Here is a 24,130-nt window from a genome sequence, read left to right as displayed (position 1 = left end):
AACAAAAGATGGTTATTCGTGCTTAAATGGGATATTACAGTCGAATTTTTGCTGTGTTTTTTAAAATATGCGGTTTAGTAACATTTTGATAACATTTGTAAATATTTCCCGTCAAAAGCATATTTAAACATATACTTTTCGCGCTGAGCAACGTTGCGTGATAATAAGTCACAACATGTATTTACCATTGCCAATGTATTCTTATAGCTCTTGTAACGGCTCGCCCAAACGCAACCAGTTATTGCTGGATGAGCCATGAAGTCACTCCGCGACCCTCTGCACAATGGAGGGGCCAGGACAGCCTTGCTGACATAGTACTGTGTCGGACTCGGGCAGTTTCGTGTAGACATGCTCCCTACATTGGATGTACACAGACAGCACGAAGTTACAAGCATACAACATGACGAGTGAGTATATTCTTATAATGGAACAGATATGTACATGTATGTATGTCTTGGCAGGGTATTTTATCTCAGTGAGAATACATGGAGCAAAAGAATTACATGTATGTATTTCAGGCAGTAAGCAACTGTAAATAAAGAGCATTGTATTAGTGAATATACATAGTTAGAGATAACAGTTGGAAGTTTGTATTTCATACAGTAAAGAAGTATCTGTAAAGAGCATTATATTACTGTAAATACTTAGAGTAATATGATTAGATTCATGTAAGTTGCATCTAAGCAATTTTCCAGCTAAATTAATTTCGAGTAAATGCATGCTTTTCGTGTAGCAGAAAACGCTATGTAAAGAACTTGATCTTAGGGAAAATACATAGTTACCGTAGAGAAACAGACGCTAGCATTTCGTACAATAAAGTGCTGTAGGTAAAGAACATTTTAATAAAAATACACAGAGTAAAAGAAACAGCATTCTAGCATTTCGAGCAGAAGAGTATGCGCAGGTAGAGAATGTATTAGTGAAAATAACATAGCGTAACAGAATTAGATTTAATGTATGCATTTTATCGCGTTATACCAGATTAGGTTTTGTAGGCAAACAACGATATATTGAAGATAAAAAAACTTTCCTCATTGGTGTATTGCTTTCCAAAGTCTAAGATCGTTGTACCTGCATAAATGTGTTTTTTAAAAGTGCAGAATGTTTGTTATCTGTACATGCTGTAGCATAATACAATCGTGCGGAATTTATTTATGGTGTGCATGCACCTCCCTAAGAATCCGTTGTAAATTTAGACTTAGTGGTGTTCACTATAAAGAGACAAATTATATCAATTTTTCGAACACCACACAACTTGACGTTACTAAAGTTGTTTCCTGATTTTGAATAAAGTAATCAAAATTACTGTCAGTGAGTAATCGAAATATTTTTCTTTATTGCAGTTTCGTGAATTTGTACTGTTAAAATCATGTAGGTTTTGTAACTGATTCTCGTTAAGGGAGAATATACCTTGATCGTACTTAAGTCAATCCCTCGTGTATTACAGCCAGTTATACGGACCCGTGGCAGTTTACACTTATTATACCGATTAATGGCCGGCTAATCTCCTGACTACAAAATAGGAGTGATAACATTAAACATTTTGGAACTGGAGGCTCCCAGAGTTTATTTAACATTTATAATTACTCGATTCGATTCGATGCATGTTCAATTCATATGTACATTTGTTGTTAAATGTTTTTAGTAATTCGGTGACAGATGGCTGTGATACGATAAGTATTTATGATTTGTGGTAATGTGGGGACTCGAACCTTGACCTCGCTCAGCAAAGCGTGTCAGTGGGGAAGAAGGCGGATGATAGGATGGACTGGGTCAGTGAGTGGTCGGGGGATGGGTAAGTCAGTGGGTTGTTGGATGAATGAGTTTCGTTGAAGGTATGTGCGTGCGTTCGTGAGCGTGAGAGGGAGAGAGAGAAAGAGAGAGAGAGAAAGAGAGAAAGAGACGACGACATCTGTCAACCATGTCAGCGAGCCTGTCCAGCTGATTCTGTTCGTTGCCCTTTACAAGAATGGCTTACTGGAGACAAGTTCTCACCCGAGTCTTAACGGTTACAAGGTTGGAGGGTCAGGGAGTGGGGAGGATATCTTAGGCGACGTAATTCGCCGTGATGAACTGCGTCCGTTTGAAGTCTTTGACGCCAAGTATAACAGATCGTGATATCAATGCATAATGCCTGATGGTAGCACTGCCCGAGGTACACATTAAGCATGTTAGGTTAATACTGTGTGCTAATTCCCTATTGTATATGCAAGCACACTCGCATACATATTCTACCCTAGAGCCACTCGATATCATTGAACCATTGCTCGACTCTTGCAGATCAGGGTTAGAAATGGTCTTCGGCAAATCTAATGGTATTGGTTAGTCAGACTCGTCAACCGTTTGGATCTGACGGTCTTATTAATCACTGCATTCGTGTATCGAATATTTACATACGTCATAAGCTGGAATATGATTGTGGTGTTAAACAATTTTTGTCCAAATCATCTTAATCCACCACACTGGTATGGCAACTCCACTTCACTCCCCTCCTCTCCATGCCGCTCTACCCCGCTCCCCTCCAGACGACTGCAGTCCAGTCCGTTCCTTTACGCTGTGCACTGCTGCATTAAGCTCCATTCCTCTCCTCTCCACTTTATCCCGCTCCACTCCACGCCACTCCGCCCCTCTCCACTCACGATCTCTGCTCCTCTACGCTCCACTCCACTTTTATCCGCTCTACTCTGCTACTCTACACTTCACTCCGCTCCACTCCTCTCTCTAGTCCGCTCCTCTCCGCTCCGCTCAACAGCGCTCTTTCTGCTTTGCTCCACGCCGTTCTGCTCCACAACGCTGCTCTATGCTCCGCTCCGCTCCACTCTTTCTGCTCCTCCCCTCATCTCTGCTCTCCTGTCCACTTCTTAAGATCGCGTATAGATCGAGGTCCAGGTTCGAGTCCAAAATACATGTAACCACAGATAATATTTTTCATTGTCTGATTCCAGGCGTAGATCAGTGAACATTAACAACGAAAGAACCGAACCCGTCACTGAACTTAATTCATGTTTAATGAATCGCCAACTCTCTTGGAGTCGGAACTATCAGTACCTTGGCTCGACGTACAGCCCCAAAGTTATCAGATATCTGGAATCGGCCTAGCGATGAAATAATATTCCGTGCACGTGTCTCATCTCAACCATGTTTTGAAATATACTCAATGTTATCACCTCATCTGTTGTGCTACCTGCCCTCAGGTGCGCTGATTGCAAAATTTGGGTGTCGTGCCAGGTATGCAATTACCTGATCACTGCTGTAGGTATGAGTTCAGATGTCAGACTTGCAAACAACACAGCTTCAATAACGCTCCTAAAAAACATACTACATTTTTTACAAGTTGGCACTACTTTGGCGGCGGCACAAAGATCAAGGTAAACAAGGTTACGTGTTTTGGGGGTTTTTTTAACTAGGTGTAATCATATTTTAAATGCTAGAGATTGCTTGTAATCGACAAGAGTCCGTCAGTTTTGTTCTGGTGTGGGTTTTTTTTTATCGTTGTAAGTAATATCACAGCTGCGAGTCCATAGTACATCTACGTCATTAGAACACGATACAATCACTAAAAATCTGAATCATTTCGTGAAATCACTAAGAGGGTCATTTTGTGAAACAATACTCACTATACTTCAGTTGTTTCATGAAATTTTACCCATAAACGTAATGTACAAAAGTGGTTCACAATTTCAACATCATTTATTGTCACAAACAGTTAAAACTACTGTGGCAGCGACTGTTCATCACATCCGCTTGGCTTTGAAACATTTACACTGTTTGTAAATTTTAGTAATTCCATAATTCCTAAAACCAAAATGTGTTTCTTCATAAATTCAGGCAACAGCGTGTGGACATACTCGCTTAAAACGAAGGTTTCTTTTTTCGCCCAATTACTACAAATGTTGACCGAAATCTGAGTCGTTTATAACGACATATAATTAGTAGTCATTCTGAGTTCGTTTTAAATGAAGATTACTGTATAGTTTATTTTGATTCTGTTGAGACGTTCCCCTCACCTCAACCTCACCTCATTCTGCATGTCGTCAGGCTGAGGAAGGGGTTTCGCATTGCTAGCAGGACTTAGCAGTATGTGTGTATACTACTCGAAAAAAGTTAAGAATATGGCATTATACCTGTATAGTCATGTTGAAATGTCGGATGTTCTTTAGTATTATGAGTAGTATTGTCCGCCTCATCCGATAAAAGACACGTGAACACGTATATTAGCTTTGTGTGAATTTTGATGATATGGTCTTTGAGTAAACATTCTCAAACGAAATCAACACCCCTATTTCTCACGCTTGTATGTATGCAGCAGACATCCTTCTGTGTCTGTGCCAATACAAATATACTGTGTATAAGTATTATGACTTGTTTACATGTCTAAGTAAACTCACCTAGTGATTTCGGATACCCTCGTCTACGACCCGTCAGCACTCTGAAGACGAGTACGACATGTCAAATAATATTTACAGTTAATTCAACTCAAGACAAAATCAAACAGGCCTCCATTATCGTTTCCTCGTTATTCAAGTCCTATGTAAGCAATGCGATTAACTAGCGATATAGAACTATTAATCAACGTGTCATTCTTTTTGGAAATGGTAGTCGGGTAGCCTAGTTGTTCAAGGGTTCGCTCGGCCAGGGTTCGACTCCCCACATGGGTACGTATACAATGTGTGGTGCAATTTATGGTGCCTCCTGTCGTGATATTGCTGGAATATTGCTTAAAGCGGCGTAAAACCCAACTCATTCAAACGTAAATGTTTGATTCCACAGCTTTGCAATGCATGTCAGCATTTACAAATACGCCGGCATGTATGATGAAAACAGCGCTCAGATTAAAGCGCATGTTATGTTGAGTTTGAGATGATAGTGTAACAATGACTTCCTGGGCGGCCGTCGGGCAATGTTTAGAAACTGTTCAGGATTATCACATTACATGAGGAGATGATAACCAACATGAAAATGCAATTAGGCATTCACCGCCCACTCACCCACTGAATGTTGAAATGTCTTTACCAACACGTATTTTTTATTATGGACCGACCGAATTCAAGGACTGATTGGAAGGGGCGGGTTTTAACAGGAAGGTTGGTGTGGTGTTGAGGCTGAGGTTGATGATGGGTTTTTCGAGAATTTGTTTTGATATCAGAGAAATTATTCGAAAAATGCTTCTGCTTCAAACAATTGATAAAAAGACACTGCATTTCACATAAATACATGGTTTCTTTAATTGAAGATTTACCCGGATGCCTCATTGAAACAAAGAACCATGAAGATCCAGATCAGAATTGGTTTTCAGTAACTAATGCTTGTCGTAAGAGGCGACTAACAGTTTGGTTGATCAGGCTCGATGACTTGGTTGCCAATGTCATCGTCTCCTAACTGAGTAGGTCGATGATCATGCTGTTTACCACAGGATTGTCTGGCCCAGACTCGATGTTTTAAAGACTCCCGCTATATACCTGGAATATTGCTCTGTGTTGCGTTAAACAACAATCAAACCATTTCTCCCCTCTACAACAGAGCTGACGTCATCACTATTTGTATCAGGTTTGCCAAACGGTTCTCTGAACTTATGACTGTGCCATGTATAACATGCCCCTTACCAACAAATGCACAAACAAAATATGTAACGGCATTGCAAGGTATTGTATCTTTACGTCCACTATTAATATCAGAAACAGTAGGACAGCCAGGTGGCTAGAGCGTTCGCTCTTCACTCCTAAAACCAGGGTTTCGAAGCCAATTTCTGTTGTTCCCGCCGTGACATTAATGGAATATTGCTAAAAGCGGCGTAAAACTCAATCACTCACTCACTATTTATGTCAGTCGTTCGTGACTAGCATGGCTAGTAAGGAATCTTTGTGAAGACACTGAGATAACAAATAGTTACTTTGACAGATCATTCAGTCAATAGCTGTAATCTCTGCCAAGATTCGTGCAGCCTGGGGATTATCCATATTCGATGAAGATCTATACGAGACTGTAACAATATTGGTTATCTAGTGATCAAGACACGCCACATCCACATTGCAGATAACAAACACGTAGTCAAGATTAAATCAGCCGATATCTTGGTCGTTAAAGTAATCATTCACCGTGTGCACAACGTTTCATTTATCTGCACGTAAAGTCTAGCATGTTGCTGTAGGAGTTGTGCCCCTTTATTATGTCAGGATACGCTGATCATTTGATACTTTTCAAAAGAGCAATATTCCAGAAATGGGTTGGTTTACACATGCTATGATCCAGTAACCTCCTCGTGTCAGATATCTGGCAAAATATCTTGATTCAGGGCCCTCATTCTCGAAATGTTCGTAGCCCTAAGAATTCTTAACTTTGATCGTAGCCAATGAGTTAAGAATGGGCTTAAGAAGTTCGTAGGACTACGAACGTTTCGAGAATAGCTAGCCAGGTTATTTACACTGTACATCATACCATCATACCAGGTCATAATGTTTCTCGCCGCTCGTCGTAAAAGACGATTGTCTGTTCATGCTCAGACTCCCTGACATGGTTTACATAAATCATCCTAAAGATGTCAGGTATACCTATGCTGATGTTGTCAATTACACAATCGTCTGGGCTAGAATCGATTACATGTATTTAAAGAGTGCATGACTGAGTATGGTTTCATGCCGTTATCGTGTCCTCGTTATTCAAGTCCTGTGTAAGCAATCATACAATTTTCCAGCAATATCACAAAAGGGGTCACACAAATATATCCACGAACGAACGCTTTAACCACTAGGCTGCTCCGTCGCCCGGTTATTTACAGGTAAGGCTAAATAAAACAGTGAAATGTAGTCGGGCATCGGCATGTCACTTTCATTTGTGCGTGTAACTTTTTTTATTGCCATTTAAGAAAATTAATCTTGGCCTAGTCTCGATCATACATTGGTCCACTATATGAATGAGTGTCTGTAAGAACGAGTATGGCAGAATCTGCAACTCATTAACACGTGCTAAACTTTCCCAAACTGTAATTTTGAGAGAGAGAGAAAAAATAAAATGTATTCTTCCCTCGTCACTTTGTGTCTATCTAAAATTAAAAATAAAGTCCTACCTGCCTTTTTGAAGAAAATGTGCCCGAGAAACATCTGATTTTTTATGCATCGGAAGCGTCACAAAGATTTTAATGCATGAGGCTTCAAACAACAAAAGACAATCATTCGAACACGTGTACTGTATGTTTCAGGCACAGCAGATCCGGCATACATTCAGGCCGTCTCCGTCGGCTTCCAGCGAAGCCAGTCAAGTCTGTCCACCCGCTCCGACATACGGATAAGGTCGGCTCTCAGCATTGCTGGTTATGAGCTGTGCGGAGACAACCTGAAGAGGCGACAGGAAGTGATGTCACGAATCTCCAGCGACGACTGTATCCATTCTCGGAGGGACAAGGCACAGATGATGGAAGAGCTGATCTTTCTTTATGGTCTTCACGCGTATAACAGTGTATGTAGATCATTTGAAGAGACATTCCTTTGATGGGTGACATTTGGTTCTAAGAATCTGGTTAGCCTAGATTTAATTCATTCGCCTTATTTGCCAGGGTATGACTGTGTTGAATATTCCATCACAAGCTATACCTATTTCAGATCATGAACTATGGAGGACCTTTTTAATAACAACAGTTCTCATTAAATTATAACAGTTTTGAAAGAATTAATTGTATTGAATGATTTGTAAATAGATAAACATTTAACTGATTGGTAGGTTTAATTAATTAGTAACGTAGATTGTCAGTGGCTATACCCGCAAGTGTGTGTGGGTGGGTGGGTGGTGGGTGGGAAGGTGTAAAGAATTGTAAAATTATTATTGTCCCAAAATCTTCAAGGTAAATTTATTCCTACGATTATTTTTTGTTATATTTGTTCTTTAATTTTCTGGCTAGATTTGTCTTGAAACACCAATGGCTGAAGGGATGGTGTAAATCCAGCTAGGGCTCATGCAGGCAACCAAGGTACTGTAAGTCCCCATGGCTCCTAGTATGGTGATCTACCTTCCGTTGTTGGTGATCTATAGCCCGTGTTTGTTATTGTCTGTTGTGGTTTACTAGTATTTCAATTTGTATCTGTAATATTCTAGTATTTTCACTTTCCTTCGGTGACAGGTTTTTATGATTACCACATTGATATAAATCAGATTGTTCTCGTCACGATATGGTTGAAATATTGCCAATGTGACGCTAAATAATATCTCACTCACTCAGTTGACAGGTAACGCTAACACAGCTGAAGTGTGGACACACACAATGTCAGTGACACAGCTGACGATTAGACACACATAATGTAACAAACACAAAGCAGTGAATACTACCCGATAAATGAGACGGATGTTCCCTCTTGTACGTTGCACCCCTCATTAGTTTGTCATGCTAAATTCCTGTACTTCGGCTGCTGAAACAATTAACGAAACAGGAAAAGAATGCAGCTATTTTAGTTATATCACGGCTTGTTAGCTCCATGCTGGAGGCGAACAGAAGATGATTTGAGGCGTTCAGTACTTTAGAGCCTATTGTGCTGACACACCGGTGAATCTGGAAATGGTGGGTCCTGAGAAATCTGGTTGCACGTCATCTTTAAGTTTGTTGTCCTGCGAAAGTGATGTATTAGGGTGCGAGTGTGCTTGTCGGAATAATATTGACGTACTAGACCACCGGTGTGCAGGGTTGCTTGTTTAACATGGATAACGTAACATGAATCAATATTAGTCGAACCGATTAGGTCTTATTTTGTCCCGTCTGTGCCTAACTCCATTCAGGGTAATAAAAAGTACCGTCTTTTGTTGTTTGTTAGAAAGACCCGGCAGCAATGTTTAAAAGCTAGTAATACCTTGCGGTCACTCTTGCCCTCAGTTTGGGGCTGAAGTGAGAATATAGTATGCAAACAGAAAAGGAGCATTTGATAATTTTGTATTCTAGTGTCTGATCATATAGGGGCACGACAAAAGTATATTTGAGGAAAGCGAGTTTGTTTTTTTTCAGAAATTTCAACAGCGACCTATAATATATTTTCTTATTTTGGATCTTATAATTCTATGTATCTTCCAACATAGCGAGCGAGCGAGTTTAGTTTTACGCCGCACTCAGCAATATTCCAGCTTTATAGCGGCGGTCTGTAAATAATCGAGTCTGGACCAGACAATCCAGTGATCAACAACATGAGCATCGATCTACGCAGCTGGGAACCGTTGATGTCAACCAAGTCAGCGAGGCTGACCACCCGATCCCGTTAGTCGCCTCTTACAACAAGCATAGTCGCCTTTTATGGCAAGCATGGGTTGCTGGGGGCCTATTCTACCCCGGGACATTCATGGTCCTTTTACCAACTTAGGCTGGGAAAGTTTACAGTGTGTTCACGTTGTCATGAGACCCATGGCCCGTTATTTTATGTACGCCTCTTTCAGTTTCTTTCATATTATTGCTAAAGAAACTATTATAGTCTGAATGCAGTGAAAACGTACCGTTGAATTTACATACATTGAAATTATAATTGCGAATCCTCATAATTTTATCTTTCCAATTGAACGCTTAAATCTCAGAATTTTATTCAGCTTAAGCTAAAAGTTTCGAAACGCTTTATTTGTTTGCATTACAATGGGATATGCACATTAAAGAACACACCGAGAACAATTAGGGTTAGTCTAAATTAACATTCATCACCCGCCGCACCTGCATTTGTTTTACTGTTCCAACTAATGAGCTTACCCCCTCGTAAAACAAACAATCTGAGTCTATGATCGTTTGTTAACAACTTTTCTTCTAAGGTGAATAAAGTTCTGGGACTTAATTTTCCATTTGCAAGGCAAAAATATGAGTATTCGCATTTTTTATTTCAATTTTTTAGTTTACTCCTGTATTTAATGTGAAATTCATCGGTACGTTTTGACTGAATACAGACTATGGTGTACATGTTTGGTCTCAATGACAAGGCACAGTTTTTAATCATAGTCTATCCTTGTTTCAGTTTAATTTTCCACGCCACTCAGCAATACAGTTACGTCGCGCACGATCAAAAATAGGTGAGTTGAGCAAAGCTACCACAGTGGCAGTGTGTGAAACAGCCACTGACCCGCTAGCCCGGAGCTAGTAGAAATCAGGTCGGGCCAAGAAATCTCCACAGACACTGGCACGACTGGCTAGTGAATTTTCATGGGGCATTTTGTACATGTATCAATCTCTTCGATTTATTAAGTTTTGATACACTTTTAAAACATACAAGACTGGGGACTTTTTATCTGGCTAGTAACTTTCAGGAATCGGTAGCCCTACTGGCTAGCCTGTTTTGCAAACTATCTCGCACACTGGGTCGTGGTAACGAACAGCTTGTAACAATGCATTATCATTTCCAAATGTACGCGTGTGAGAAATATGCGTCATGTAGGAAAGTGCACGTAAAATCTTCAAATAATCATCATTTCAAAACGGAAATAAAAGTTAAATCAGTTGTAAGGTGTGACAACGCACGTTGCCTGTCTATTTCACACCAAGGGACGCTACTCTTGTGTTCTTATTTTACCATTCTATCTGTATTGTTCATAACAGTTTTCCTTCAACATGCATTGCAGGAAACGCATGGGCGTGCGAGAACGAGGCTTTCAGACAGATGTACAATGTAAGTGTAAGATACTTTCTAAATATTTCTGCCTCTGAACAAGCCGGTTAAATGTTTCTGATGAGTTTTGAGAGAATTATTTTATTATTGTTATTCGATACCGCTCTCGAGTCTGGAGTGAGTGAGTTCAGTTTTACGCCGCTTTTAGCAATATTCCAGCAATATCACTTCGCGGGACACGATGGGCTCAAGTCTGGACCAGACAATCCAGTGAATGAAACTGTGATGCGATTACCACCATCCACCAAGTCAGTGAAGATGGTCGCCCGATATCATTACTCTCCTCTTACAAGCTGTGGTTCATGAAGACTAAATTAGTAGCGTTCAGGAATCATCCTTGGTCCACTATGTTAACTTACAGTTTCCCTTCCTGGTAATTCAGCGCTTTGCGCACAGGAATGTCAACAACAATTTCAAACATCTCTCTGCGTCATAGCTTCGCAAATAAATTTTGTAGACAGTGTGAAACTGTGTACAGTGTAGTCTATTTTGTCTACATTGGTTTGACTTTAACAAAGTGGCCTGTGGATTTTGAGCCTTCAGGTGGTAGCAAGCCCAAATGGCCAACTTGCAAGCGAATACTTGTCAACTATGTTCGTTTCTTTGTATGTTTCTTTGTACATATGGCCCGTGGTTCATTTTATCCGAAAATTCGCTTATCCGGACAAGTTCAATAAAAACACAAGTGTTCGGATAAACGTGGCACGACTGTACATTGCAAACGCTTTCCGGACATGGGTAATATTAATGACTTCCGGTCAGTCTCAGGGGGATCCCCAGTACCTTCCGGTCACAACACGATCTGAAATATGTCAGCCTTTTCTAAAATGACTCGCAGTATGATCAGATTTTTCGAGATGCAGAGAACAAGGTGGCCCAGCCAACCAAACTGTGCTCAAGGAAGAGAATGAAAGGAGGACCACATCTACCTGGCTTCATACTATTGTGATAGATTTGAAAGTGATGGGCCTGTCATAGGGTGGAATAAATGTCCATGCGAAAAATGGAATGTTAGAAACTTGTTGTACCCATGTCTTTCGATACTGTGAAACATCCACGGAAATGTATTCTTTACTGAGAAATGTATTCTAAATGAAAATGTATTCTCTACTCTTCTAGTGGTCATGATTGCTAAATTGGTTGACACATGTCATAGCATCCCGGTTGAGGTGATGTATGCTCATATCGTCAATCACTGGATTGTCTTTCCTGGACTCTGTCAATTCCAGATGAGGTGACTGGAATACTGTCCGGGGTTAAACAAATAAACTAACAAGCAAACAAACATATTCTGGGACAAAACAGTTTCCTGCTTAGTTCGATGGGGCGGTGGGGTAGCCTAGTGGATAAAGGGTCCTCTAGTCATGCCGTAGACGAGGGTTCGATTCCCCACATAGGTACAGTGTGTAAAGCCCCTTTCTGGTGTCCTTCGCCGTGATATTGCTGGAATTTTGCTAAAGGCGGCATAAAACTGGACTCACTGTTCAGTTTGGTAGTGTTTGGCATCGTTTACTTATCAGGTTCCTTGGCCTAATATCTTGACTGCAAGTCAGTTGGGAACCACACTTTGGTGTCAACAAGTGTTCTGTGACCAATATCCAAAGTTTCCATGGATATGATTTCGGTGCAAATGGAATGCCAAGGTGCTTTGGGCAAACATAACCCAGTGTCATTCTCTTGGAAGTGCAGACTGCAAACATATCGCGGAAAGGCAACACGCGGTGGTTCAGTCGGCTCATGGCAAGAAGAGGTGGCGCCGGCCATCAAACCCCATAACCCTAAAACTCGGAATCTATATAGAAAGAAAATTCGGAAGTGGTATAAATAACAGATAAAATTTATCTGAAGTGCGACCACCCGGCAGCGGAGGATGAAATTAACTTTCGCTGTTGCGTGCTTTCAGCACCATTAATTCTGGGACAGTACTTGGATATTAGACTTGAAGGAGGCTTGTCTGTATTTGTGATGATATGTCATGTGTTGGGAACATCTCGACCCTGTGTAGTCTTAAAGATATGTGCCTGTATCCTCTAGACTTTATTTAATATTGTTGCTGTTATTGGTGTTTGTTTGTTTGTTTTTGTTTGTTTGTTTGTTGTAAACGCCGGACTCGATCGATTGTAGTCTTGATTCAGCAATATTGCACCGGTCTGTAAGTAATCGAGTCTGGACCAGACAATCCAGTGATCAACAGCATGAGCATCGACCTATGCAAATGGGAACCGATGACATGTGTCAACCAAGTCAGCGAGACTGGCCACCTGATACCGTTACTTGCCTCTTATGACAAGCATGGGTTGTTGAAGAGCAGATACCCCAGATCTTCATGACTTTTTAGTGGTCCTACTGATGGTGGTTGGTGCAAGTGACAGGTTGAAGTAGACACAAAAATAAATAAATACAGCTTCAGAGTATTGTCTACACCATCATCATCAATCACTGTCGCCAGAGATGTTTGTTATTATTACTGTAATTGTAATTATGTTTACAGTCATCATCACGGTTACCTAGACGCCGGGCTCCACTTCATCCCACCAACTTTCCATCTGTCCAAGTCGAGTGCCATTTCCAGAAGTGACGTCAGAGTAGTGACGTCATACGTATGTGATAACATCTATATCAACACAGTTAAGGAAGTGAACGTGTCACGAGAAACGATGAGACCCTTCAAGCACTCGTGTTTGCGGTTGCACCGGCGGCGTTGATGGTTACAGGTGGTGTTGCAGTAGTGCTGCTGCAACAGAGCGTCAGACACACGGCGTGTCTGCAGGAATGCACTGCTTCCACGTTTTCAAGTTTGAGGGATCGATAAAGGACACCTTTTTGTGATAACGTCAATGAGACAAACGAAAATTCGACACTTCCGAATCGATCTATATCGAGGCAAAGTCATGAGTATTGAATGAATCTGTTTGAAAATTCTTTAACTGCCAGATCGTAGCTGGATTAGCCGAAGTGCAGCGATGTGCTGTTCGAATGAGTGAGTATAGTTTTACGCCGTGTTTGGCAGTATTCCCGCAATATCACGTCGGGGGACACCATAAAATGCGTTCACACATTGTACCCTTAATGTGAATCGAACCTGGCTTATCTGCGTTACGAGCGAACACTTTACCCACAAGGTGACCACACAGCTTGACAGTAAGTAAATGCTCACCTTGTCATCAAAGCATCACACAACTAAGTTTAATCTAGGTTGGGTGTATTGCCTTTTTTATAACTATTTCAGTTCAATCTGCCCGTGCGCGTGAAAGGGTGAGGAAGTGTTTTATCAGGCTTTGAACGATATCCAAGTTAATATTACAATGTGTCGACTTAACGTGGGAGAAAAACCCGAAGTAATAGAGGAATACGAAATTTGACACTTGTGTGAAACACTCAGACCAGAGGTATGGAATTCGAACCAATTATTATAGGAGCCTGGCGGGCGGAAGGGAGGTAACTGTGTACAGCTAACTGCGACAGCTTGGACAACTCTGCCACCTATGTCCCCAACGGCAGTGAAACCCGTGGTTATACAGGTGTGAGACGTTGACTACTTTGACCAAAAACAATAAGAGGAAAAAGCTGTCTCTCAGACAGGGAGGTCGTATTGAGATCTGTTTTCTCTCAGCAACAAGGCAGCGTCCAGCGTGTATAGGGTTTCATGACATTTATACAGACTACGTTTCCAAATATATCTGCCCTTCTCTTCATCATACTCCGGAACCAGGAAGGGAATTTGGCACTGATTCATACAGCAACGCCCATCACCCATCGTATCCCCTATGATACCAGATGAACAAGTTTCAGTATTCGTATTAAACACATATACAGCAAACTACTCTTATGACGAACTCGAAGGGACATAGATTTTAGTCCATATAACTTGTAGTTCGCTAAACGCGTCCCCACAATAAAATATTTTTGTCCGTGGCCGGGATAATAATTCTAGTTCGTATTATAAGTCCGTTCGTGATATGCGTGTTTGTTATAAATGTAGTTCAGTGTAATTGTAATGGAACTGGATTCTTTTCCCTCATTGTTGGGTAGTGTATGCAGTATCTGAACGGAGAGTGGAAGTCGGGGTTCGAATTCCGGTCGCGTCATGCCAAAAGAAACTGCTTGTTTTTAACCTGGCGTCCGATTGAGAATAGAGCCTGATGTCTCCACGGAGCCAAGGCTGACATGGTGTAACTGGCTTTAGTCCAGTGTCGAAATTAACAGGTTGTTGTACTTATCGTTCGGAGCACGGATTATTTCGAGATAACGAAGTGTTTGTGCTGTCTTATCTGTGAACAAATGACGTGCCTTTGCTTGTGTTTGTGACCTATGCAACCGGTGCAGCATGATCTGCTCATCAACTGGTATTTTCACTATTTGAGGGTATATTAACACAAATAAACTGACCATACTGATCGCCGGAGAGCCGGGTTCGATTCTCCACATGGGCACAATGTGTGAAGCTCATTTCTGGTGTATCCCGCCATGATATTGCTGGAGTTTTTCTAAAAACGCCGTAAAACTAACTCGCTCATAACATAGATCGGATCATATAGTAGACCCCGCTGTTAGCAGATATTCTGATGGATTGTAGAGAATTTGTCGCTTTTATCTATTGGCTCAATTCTCAGGGCATCAGAAGACGTAAAAGGTGTGTGAAAATACATTCTTTCTGGCTCTCTGGCAAAATACCACGATTTCCTGAAATATTTTTGAACAGCATCACTTTTTAACGCATATCGGGTGGATCCAGGTATATACCGGAATCCGCTGAGTCAGCGCTATCCTCCTGCTAACAGCAACCATTTGGTCGAAAACTTCATTTTCCATGATACAACGCTAAATGTTTCCAGGTTTTCAAAGCTGAAATATGGGAGAACGAAGGAACATTGACTTCAAATAACAATGTGCATATTTACATTGCCTCAAATCCACGCCACACACAACTCGCTCAAAACGCAACATTTGAGAAGCCTCAGATGAAAGTATTTCAGCAATGAATCAACTAAGAATTCGAAAAAAGTGAATGTGCCAGAAAATATGAAACAGCTTTATATACACGGTTGTATGATTCATGTCAGTTATGAAGTATTAATCACTTCACTTGTATATCCTGATTTATCTAAGTGTCACGGGTTTATTTTTTCGTTTTGAAGAAAAATCGCAATTTACACACATAAAGTTAAAAAGTGAAAATTAATTTCTTAAATTAGACAATAGATTACTGTTAATAGAATTTCAGCTCAGAATATTTATACCTTTCTTGTTTTTCTCATACCAGTTTAGTTTGACTAATTTGTTTTTCAACAGAGAAACGTAAACACCACTTGTAATTTCATCGTCGTTGTGCACACGTGCCAGCGAGCCGGACGTAAACACCAATCATTTTGTATGGGCGCCAGGCACCAGCTGTCTGTCATTTAATTTTCAGACTTCACTGTAATTACGTAAAAATATAGTTCTTCAACTGTTAAGATATGGTACTTTTCCTTGCCATGCCTGGTACTCGGCGTCACGGAGATAAAAGGGGGCAGGACGGTTCTTAATTTCTGAGTGAGATATCAATGTAAAGCGAAGGCATACTATCTTGCCAAATATTACACGAGAGAGATTTATTTTACGCCGTTTTTAGCAATATTCCTGCAACATCATGGTGGTGGAAACCAGAAATAGGCTTCGCGCGTTGTACTGATGTGGGAATTGAACCTGAACCAGGGTCGGCGTAACGAGCGAAAGCTTTAACCACAATTTTATTCACCCGCTCCTCCAAATATTACTGCTAAGCAAGTATTAGATGAGCCACGACCTGACAAATACCTCAGACTGGCATATATGGGAACGGCCTCCAGAACATTCCATTTGAAACGAGAGGGAAACGGGTTGTCGTCTAAATATTGAAAGGTTCAATTTCTTCGTGCGAATAGTGTCGTGACGGCGTCTTGCTAAGCTACATCACTCTACGAGACACGTGTTAAACAGTAGCTGTATTGATTTCACGCCACGGTCAGCATGTGTTGCACGTGCTTCATCGCCAATCTACCTGTAGCAACCAAGTGTATTTGTCCAGATTACTTGCCCCGCCTGCTTTTCACTGCACTGGCTCATCTAATACTTTTCAAGCAGTACAATCCTACATGGTATATCATGGATTGTGTTACTAGGACTGAGTGTTACGTAGTTGTAAGGATTTCCAAAGTTTCATTTCAAGTAAATGAATAAAATCGTATATTCATCACAAATTTAAGTTGTGATGAGGTGAGAGGCACCGCATTCAGCAGTAAGCCAGCTATACATATATGGCGGCGGTCTGTAAATAATTGTATCTGGAACAGACAATCCAGTGATCAACATCATGAGCATCGTTCTAAGCAATTGGAATCCGATGAAATAACCAAGTCAACCAAGTCAGCGATCCGGGCCACGTTAGTCGCCTCTTACGACAAGCACGGGTCCCTGAAGATCAATTCCAACCCGGATCTTCACGGGTTCTTTGACATGTTTGAGGCCTCTGTCAGATAACTAGGAATGAGATACCCACGGCATGTCTGTGACAACCCCGTAACATCAATGGTATCATCGTTTCATCAACAGCCTGCAAAGAATACGATGTACAGTCTGCTTCAAAGTACAATATATGTTTGATCTTGTTTCTAAGGTAACGTGTCGCTATGTTATGTTCCCGAAGGTTCTGTGTAGTCATATTCTTCCCAAAGATCCCAAAGACCCGGGTTCGATTTCAGAAATGGCTGCAATGTGTGAAGCCCATATTCATGTGTCCCCTGTCGTGATAATACTGCTAAAAACGGTATAAATCTAAACTCACTCACTCACTCACACTCATTCACTCACTCACTCACTCACCCTTCCCATGGAATATCATTCCATTACTTGACGCAGACTGATAAGTGTCATCAGTGTGCCCTCTTCTGTAACAGCTACAGGCGAGCGGAAAAAGTATTCGGACACTTGAGGTAATTTCTATAGACTTACATGTTGTTTCAGTGTAGCATAAATAAGTTTCATGAAATGAGTTTAGGGTGGACCTTTGTAAAATTTGACTTGCAAATTGGCAATCATCTCTGCTCTGCGCACATAATTTCAGTTCAATTTTCCAACCACTATTTAATGGCGTCACATCACATTTATTTGCCAGGCCGGGTCGCCATGTTAATGGAATTCATGGCACTGTCCGCATGTTGATTAAATTGTCTCCATTCGATAAATATGCAACGGAAAATTATACAGAAATTATGTGATTGTAGGTAAGATGACTCCCCACAAATGTGCAAAATTTAACTTGGGTCTTACGAAAACTATATTCATGAAAATTATTCATGCTACCCTAAATTACCATGTAAGTCTATGGAAATTACGTCAAGTGTCGGAATATTTTTTGCATGGGTCTGTAGAACAATTCTGTCAAGGATACGTCAGGTAAGGAGGGAGGTAATTTGAACAGAGTCATGCGTCAGACAATTATGACGTGACGTAATTTGTACGTAACTCAGAGTACTGTGGGTTCCTTTGATCTTTCAGCAAAGCAGCTCAGAATGTGTTATACTCTACTTTAAAAGAGCGGGCATGTGACTGATAAAGATACACAGAAAAAAATAGGTATTTATTTATATATTCCGAAATTGTTTTGTTCCTCAGATTCGTCCTTGTAAAAACTACGCCTCATCAGTCCATTATCAGCATCATTGTCGCATTGCAGACATCCTGGGGCGAGAAAACACACCATCAGCTTAATGAACAGAATGCGAAACCAAATGCTTCTGGTTGCTCTTTCTTACAGTTCTCGTTTCCCCAGTGACGGTTACAAGGAATGCATCTGTTCTGTAGAACGTGCATGTCATGTTGGTGCACGCGTGCAACCCGTGTAATACCTGCACACCTCAACACCTCAGACCTACTCACATGTTGGCGCTATCACAATGGCTAGGCGATGCGGCAAACACAGCAGCGTCTGTATCTGCGTCTCTGGGTGTGGCGTTCACAGCACTCAAGACAAGCACAGATTGGCGCTTCACTTAATGCGTTGTGCAAGGAAAATAAAACATTCCTTATCTTATTTGAAATCTTTTTTTAAAAGAATGTTTAAAAGATATGCGGTTAATGGCATAAACCTGATGTCCTAGTCTAAGTAAGTTCCCTCATGGCGTCTACTGGAGAAGCGATCTCAAAATACCTTATCTTTTACAAAATGCTTCAGTTTTCCAAAGGCTGCACAGAGGCTCTGAGACTTGGCTTGCTGAATGCGAGGCTTTATAAAGTCTTTGTCAGCTGCGTATCAAATGGTATATTAATGATCAGATATATTTCGGCAAACAGAACAACGATACGCTCTATCATATTAATTAGGACGGTAATGACTGTGAGGCTGTTTCCCAAGGTCATGGTTAAGCTGTATGGAGGTGAAGGTCAAAGAGCATTCACGATGCTAGAAGATGCTATCGTGTTCAAAGGTAAAGGAACTAAAACAGGACGTGAGTCAGTCGGATTTTGTGCCGCTTCTTGCAGTATTCCAGTGAGTGAGTTTAGTTTTACGCCGCACTTGGCAATATTCCAGCCATATAGCATGGGCATCGATTTGCGAAATTGGGAACAAGCATGGGTTGCTGAAGGCCTATTCGACCCCGGACCTTCACGGGGAGCAGTATTCCAGAACAAATTAAGACCGGAGATACCTTAAAAAGCTTTCATGCATTTTTCCCAGTTTGGAAATCGAATCCGGTTACTTGGCGCTTTAACCACGAGCGTCAGAGACCATTAGGCGCATTATGTATGTTTGTATTACGTACACCGCTTTTCCAGTTTCCAGGATGCATCATAGGATGCAAATTAACCACTAGGGACCATATTTCTGCAGTCATCACAGTGAGCAGGTATTCTTCTCTTGATAAAAATGGAAATATAAACTGACTATTCCTCTGCCATCAAGTATCGACAACAGCCAATCGTTACCGCAGATGGTGTAGTGAGTTTGACGCCGCGGTTAGCCACTTTCCAGCCGTATCATATCGGGGAACACTGAAATTGTCATTTTTTGCATTCTCCTCGAGTGGAGAGTCGAACCTGGATCTTCAGCGTGACGAGTAAACTGTATACCCTCTGATACCGTGGTGATCGAACATCAGAAAGACCTTCAAATGCCTACAATAAGGGTAATGTTAATTAAGTAATTGATCAACCACTCACAAATCATCGCAGTGCAGGTATTGTAGAACTGCACATAGAGAACTGGAACTTTCTGCGGAGTGAACAGGGCAAGCCTAAGGCTTCCTCACTTCCATAGATTCCTGTTTATTTTTTCTCGTGAGATGTGACTTCCGTTTATGCAGACCCTGATTTTGTTTAGCCATCATGGATGAAATTTGGGTTCACTACTGTTGAACACTAAGGGACAGTTAAATAGTGGAAACACACACAGTCTCTTCAAAGAACGCAGAGTCTCCTACATGAGCTTGTAACGTGAGGACATTTGTCTCCTTAGGTATCTTACTAGCGGTTTACCTCCAATCCTGCCAGACTGTTAACTGTCAGTATTTCCTATTCTGCTTTGGCAACTGCGGGGAAATGTGAGGGCTTCGAGTCGTGTAGAAATCATTACAGAAGAGTGGTTCCAGGACAATGTTCTCGTGCACACTTGCGTCGTCGTGGCTTTGGCTTTGAACTAATTTGAACATCTCCCGTCTTAAGAAGATAGACACAGTCATTTTGTTATCTCCTCCATGATTTGAAGAGACACCTTTTTGCAAACTTTGTGTAAATGGTGACGCCAGTTCTGTCATTGAGAGGAGACATTATTTGTTTGTTGTTTGACTGTGCACTTACCAACAATTCATTTATATGGTGGCGAACCGTAAATAATCGATCCTGGACCAGACAATCCAGTGATCAAATTGAGCATCGATGTACGATGTAGGATACTTTGGCATTGTGTCAATAAGTCAGCGAGCCTGACTACCTGATGGCAAGCGCAGGTTGCTGAAGACCTATTCTACCCAGGATCTTGAAGACAATGAAGATAAACGAGTGTGTTTGAGTCACATCAGTCACGTTGCTATACCTTGGGAAAATCTAATATGACTAAATGATGACCGGTATCACGGAAGGACGGCAACTGAAGAAAAGTGACAAAATTGTTCGACATGGGCATTAATAACAAATTCAGCCAACATCGGATGATGAAACCTAAACTGAGTCGCGATCTCTTTACCAGAACAAACCTGCGTTGGGGTGCTTGATTAGCGAGCTTACCACGTCACTCATCCTCGCCAGAATCCCCGATGATATTTATGCTTTGTCATAGTCTTGTACCTCGGTCTTCTGTCTTTCCTCCCACAATTTGATGAAGGGTTTTTTATTTATTATTTGTTTTTGTTTTTAAATATTTTTTATCTGTTTTTTAAAAACCTTAGTTATGCATGTAGTTACAACAAGCATGTTTTCTTCCAAGTATATACTTTAGTATTTAAAATTTACCATTCTATAAATACTGTGGATTAAAGATGATAAAATGGAAACGAAGATGCCACGGAGGAACCACAGATTATGAAAGGAAATGTAGGGAAAATGGGACAATTTATTCCAGTCCTCTTGAAATGTTACATCTATATGGATATATATTACTTGCACTGGCTAGTGGTATGCTCGAAAAATGGAATATCACCTATTTGTAATTTATATACAAAATTACTAGTACGCGATGCTATACTGCGTCTTCAGGAACATCGACTACCTCTGTCATGTAAGGCGTCGTTGTTTTTTGTGCACCCCTCAGGCACGCCAAAAACTGTGCTCATGAGTTCGAATCCCGGTTCGACTAAATTATGTTTCATGGATATCGTCAGCAAACCATTCTAGTGGGTTCATCAAAGTGGAATCGTCTAAAACCTCATATAACTGGAATGCTGTTCAAAGCGACATTACACTCACTTACTCACTCGCTCACTTACTCACTCGCTCACTTACTCACTCGCTCACTCACTCACTCGCTCACTCACTCGACAAGTATACGTTTGCTCTTTTACCTGTTATATCCAGTACTAACACGTACTAACAATAAGTACTAACGATATCAAGCATAGCCTATTTGTAATCAAAATATTAATGTATTCACAAATATATATATTTTTTTATTTATAAAGAATGGTTATTCAAATATCAACAAAAATAAAACCCCTTAAAATCATAATAGGAGTGTTTCTTTGGCTTGACTTCTTTTCACACTTTACACACGCTGTTAGCAGCTGTGATATGTGCATTCGGACACAATTTAAAACACATAAAAATCCTAAGATTTTTACCAGTGGTCTATATTTCCTTCACCACGTTCAGGTGCGTATAGACGCACATGCGAAAGGGCATAATTCTATCTTACATTTATTTTGAGGCCAGCTTATAACATGAATAAATATCACAGTATGTATCCACAATGATTGATAAAAAGATGACACCTGTCAGTCAGTTAAAGAAAATATCGAATTCATCTCTAGACCACTACTTTTGTAAACAACCGGAAGTACTATTTTCTCCCCTTTATCAAAGGAGAATTCCTCAAGGAAGGTAATAAATTACACAACCGTGTCACCGGATTGGTATTTTCACCTGTCAGTCGTCTCAAATTTCCTCGGACTCAGATGCAATAGCGCCCTCTCGTGGTGTGTTAGATGTTTGTAGGAATTACAGGTGTTATCGGCTGATAGCGGAAAGTTTGTTTTCTCAGGACGAAGCTTGTTGTGGAGTCACCATGTATTCCCTATCGGCGAGACTCATATGAAAACTTGGGATGAAAATAATCATGTTTTCATAAACACAGAGTCCACGTGAGCATCACATCATGAGAAATAACCTATAGAATTACATTTTATGAGTTTATTAGCCTCGTAGATATTGGATTGAATAGAGGGCTGAGTTTTTCACTCGGACACAAACGTATATGCGATGTAGACGGTAGATGCTTAATTGTATAATTCCAGTTATGGTTATCGTCTCCTCATGCAATGTGATAACCCTGAACAGTTTCTAAATATTGCCCGACAGGCGCCCAGGAATCATCCCAATCATCCCAATCTCAACATCGCTTCCAATTTAATTTGAGACCCGTTTTCATCATACATACCGGTGTATGTAAATGCTGACATACACTGTAAGGTTGCTCAATGTGGAATCAGACATTTACTTATGAATGAGTTGGGTTGTACGCCGCTTAACAATATTCCAGCAATATCACGACAGGAGGCACCATAACTTGTATCAGACATTGTACCCATGTGGGGAGTCGAACCCTGGCCGAGCGAACCCTTGAACAACTAGGCTACCCGACTGCCTCTTCCAAAAGGAATGACACGTTGATTAATAGTTTTATATAGCAAGTTAATCGCATTGCCTGCACAGGACTTGAATAACGAGGACATGGCAATTGAGGCATGTTTGATTTTGTCTTGAGTTGAATTAACTGTAAATATTAATCGACATGTCATGACATGCCAGAAATGGGCCTCTCACATCGTAGCTGTTTGATAATTTGAGTCCGAAACCTTCGCATGACAAGCGAACGCTTTAACATCAAAGCAGCCCCACCGTCCCCTGTGAATGAACAAACTTATCATCTTATGTTGTTTTGGCTTTTTTTTAAATTTCAATGTTTTTATTGTTTGAAGGTCCCTGTTGCACAGGGTCACCCCCAGGATAAGAGTGATTCTGTACTTTAGGTATGAATTGTTACTGGTGGACAATTTGACACTTTCTAAGGAAAACAGAAACTCAGTCACGATCACATTCATATCCACACTGTTGCGAGTATAAAATAAAACTGTTAGCTTTTACTATGTGTCTGCGTTCATTTACTTAAGTTAGACTAGTGAAACAGTATTATGTTTCAACTTGTAGTCCTATTCGTGAGTGAGTTTAGTGCTACACCGTACCCAGCAATATTCCAGCTAGATGGTGGCGGTCTGTAAATAATCGAGTCTGGACCAGACAGTCAAATGATCAACAGCATAAGAATCGATCTGCGCCACTGGGAACCGATGACATGTATCAACAAAGTCAGCGAGCCTGACCACCCGATCTCGTTAGTCGCCTCTTACGACAAGCATAGTCACCTTTTATGGTAAGCATGGGTTGCTGAAGGCCTATTCTACCCCGGACCTTCACGGGTCGGTAGTTCTACGGTGTCATGCAGCCATATTTTAGAATGGTGGTCTAATATAGGTAAACATTTTTGAATGTGCATTTGCAATGTGTGTGTTCCGTTCAACTTCATTTACGTATTCATCGACAATGGTTAAGCTCATCTTCAAATTAATTTGAAATGATGCATAAGGTAGCTTTTTTTACATTTTTAAATACATTTCCATGATATATGAGATATATGATGTATTTTTTGACAAACCACAAAACAGTCATTATCATCACACTAAAGACTCGTTAATTCATGCCAGTCTTTGATCAGAAGCAAGCATTTCTACTACACTGTGTGCAGGCAATAAAATGCATAGTTGTCGTCGTTGTCACTGTTGTTGTAGCTG

At 40.8% G+C, this 24,130-nt stretch overlaps 1 protein-coding gene across 1 annotated transcript; it reads left to right on the top strand.

The window, feature by feature from the left end:
• Window positions 1–240: 240 nt before the first annotated feature.
• Window positions 241–16,066, top strand: LOC137261803 (uncharacterized). The gene is made up of 5 exons (XM_067799587.1): window positions 241–407; window positions 7,196–7,452; window positions 9,966–10,020; window positions 10,567–10,613; window positions 13,105–16,066. Exons 1-5 carry the CDS (start codon window positions 365–367, stop codon window positions 13,189–13,191), a joined length of 489 nt encoding a protein of 162 aa, XP_067655688.1. The 5' UTR covers window positions 241–364; the 3' UTR covers window positions 13,192–16,066.
• The last annotated feature ends 8,064 nt before the right edge of the window (window positions 16,067–24,130 follow it).

The sequence above is a fragment of the Haliotis asinina genome, chromosome 14 (assembly GCF_037392515.1).
Source record: "Haliotis asinina isolate JCU_RB_2024 chromosome 14, JCU_Hal_asi_v2, whole genome shotgun sequence".
Lineage (NCBI taxonomy): Eukaryota > Metazoa > Mollusca > Gastropoda > Lepetellida > Haliotidae > Haliotis > Haliotis asinina.
Note: the sequence above shows the minus strand (reverse complement) of the source record. Positions and strands in the feature narration are given on the sequence as shown.

What these genes read in the sequence shown, in the direction of transcription:
- LOC137261803 (XM_067799587.1), top strand. Translation starts at nt 365, where the DNA reads ATGTACACAGACAGCACGAAGTTACAAGCATACAACATGACGA. An exon ending in ACAAGCATACAACATGACGA is followed by an intron (nt 408 to 7,195) that starts GTGAGTATATTC and finishes TGTATGTTTCAG; the next exon opens with GCACAGCAGATCCGGCATAC. An exon ending in GTCTTCACGCGTATAACAGT is followed by an intron (nt 7,453 to 9,965) that starts GTATGTAGATCA and finishes TCCTTGTTTCAG; the next exon opens with TTTAATTTTCCACGCCACTC.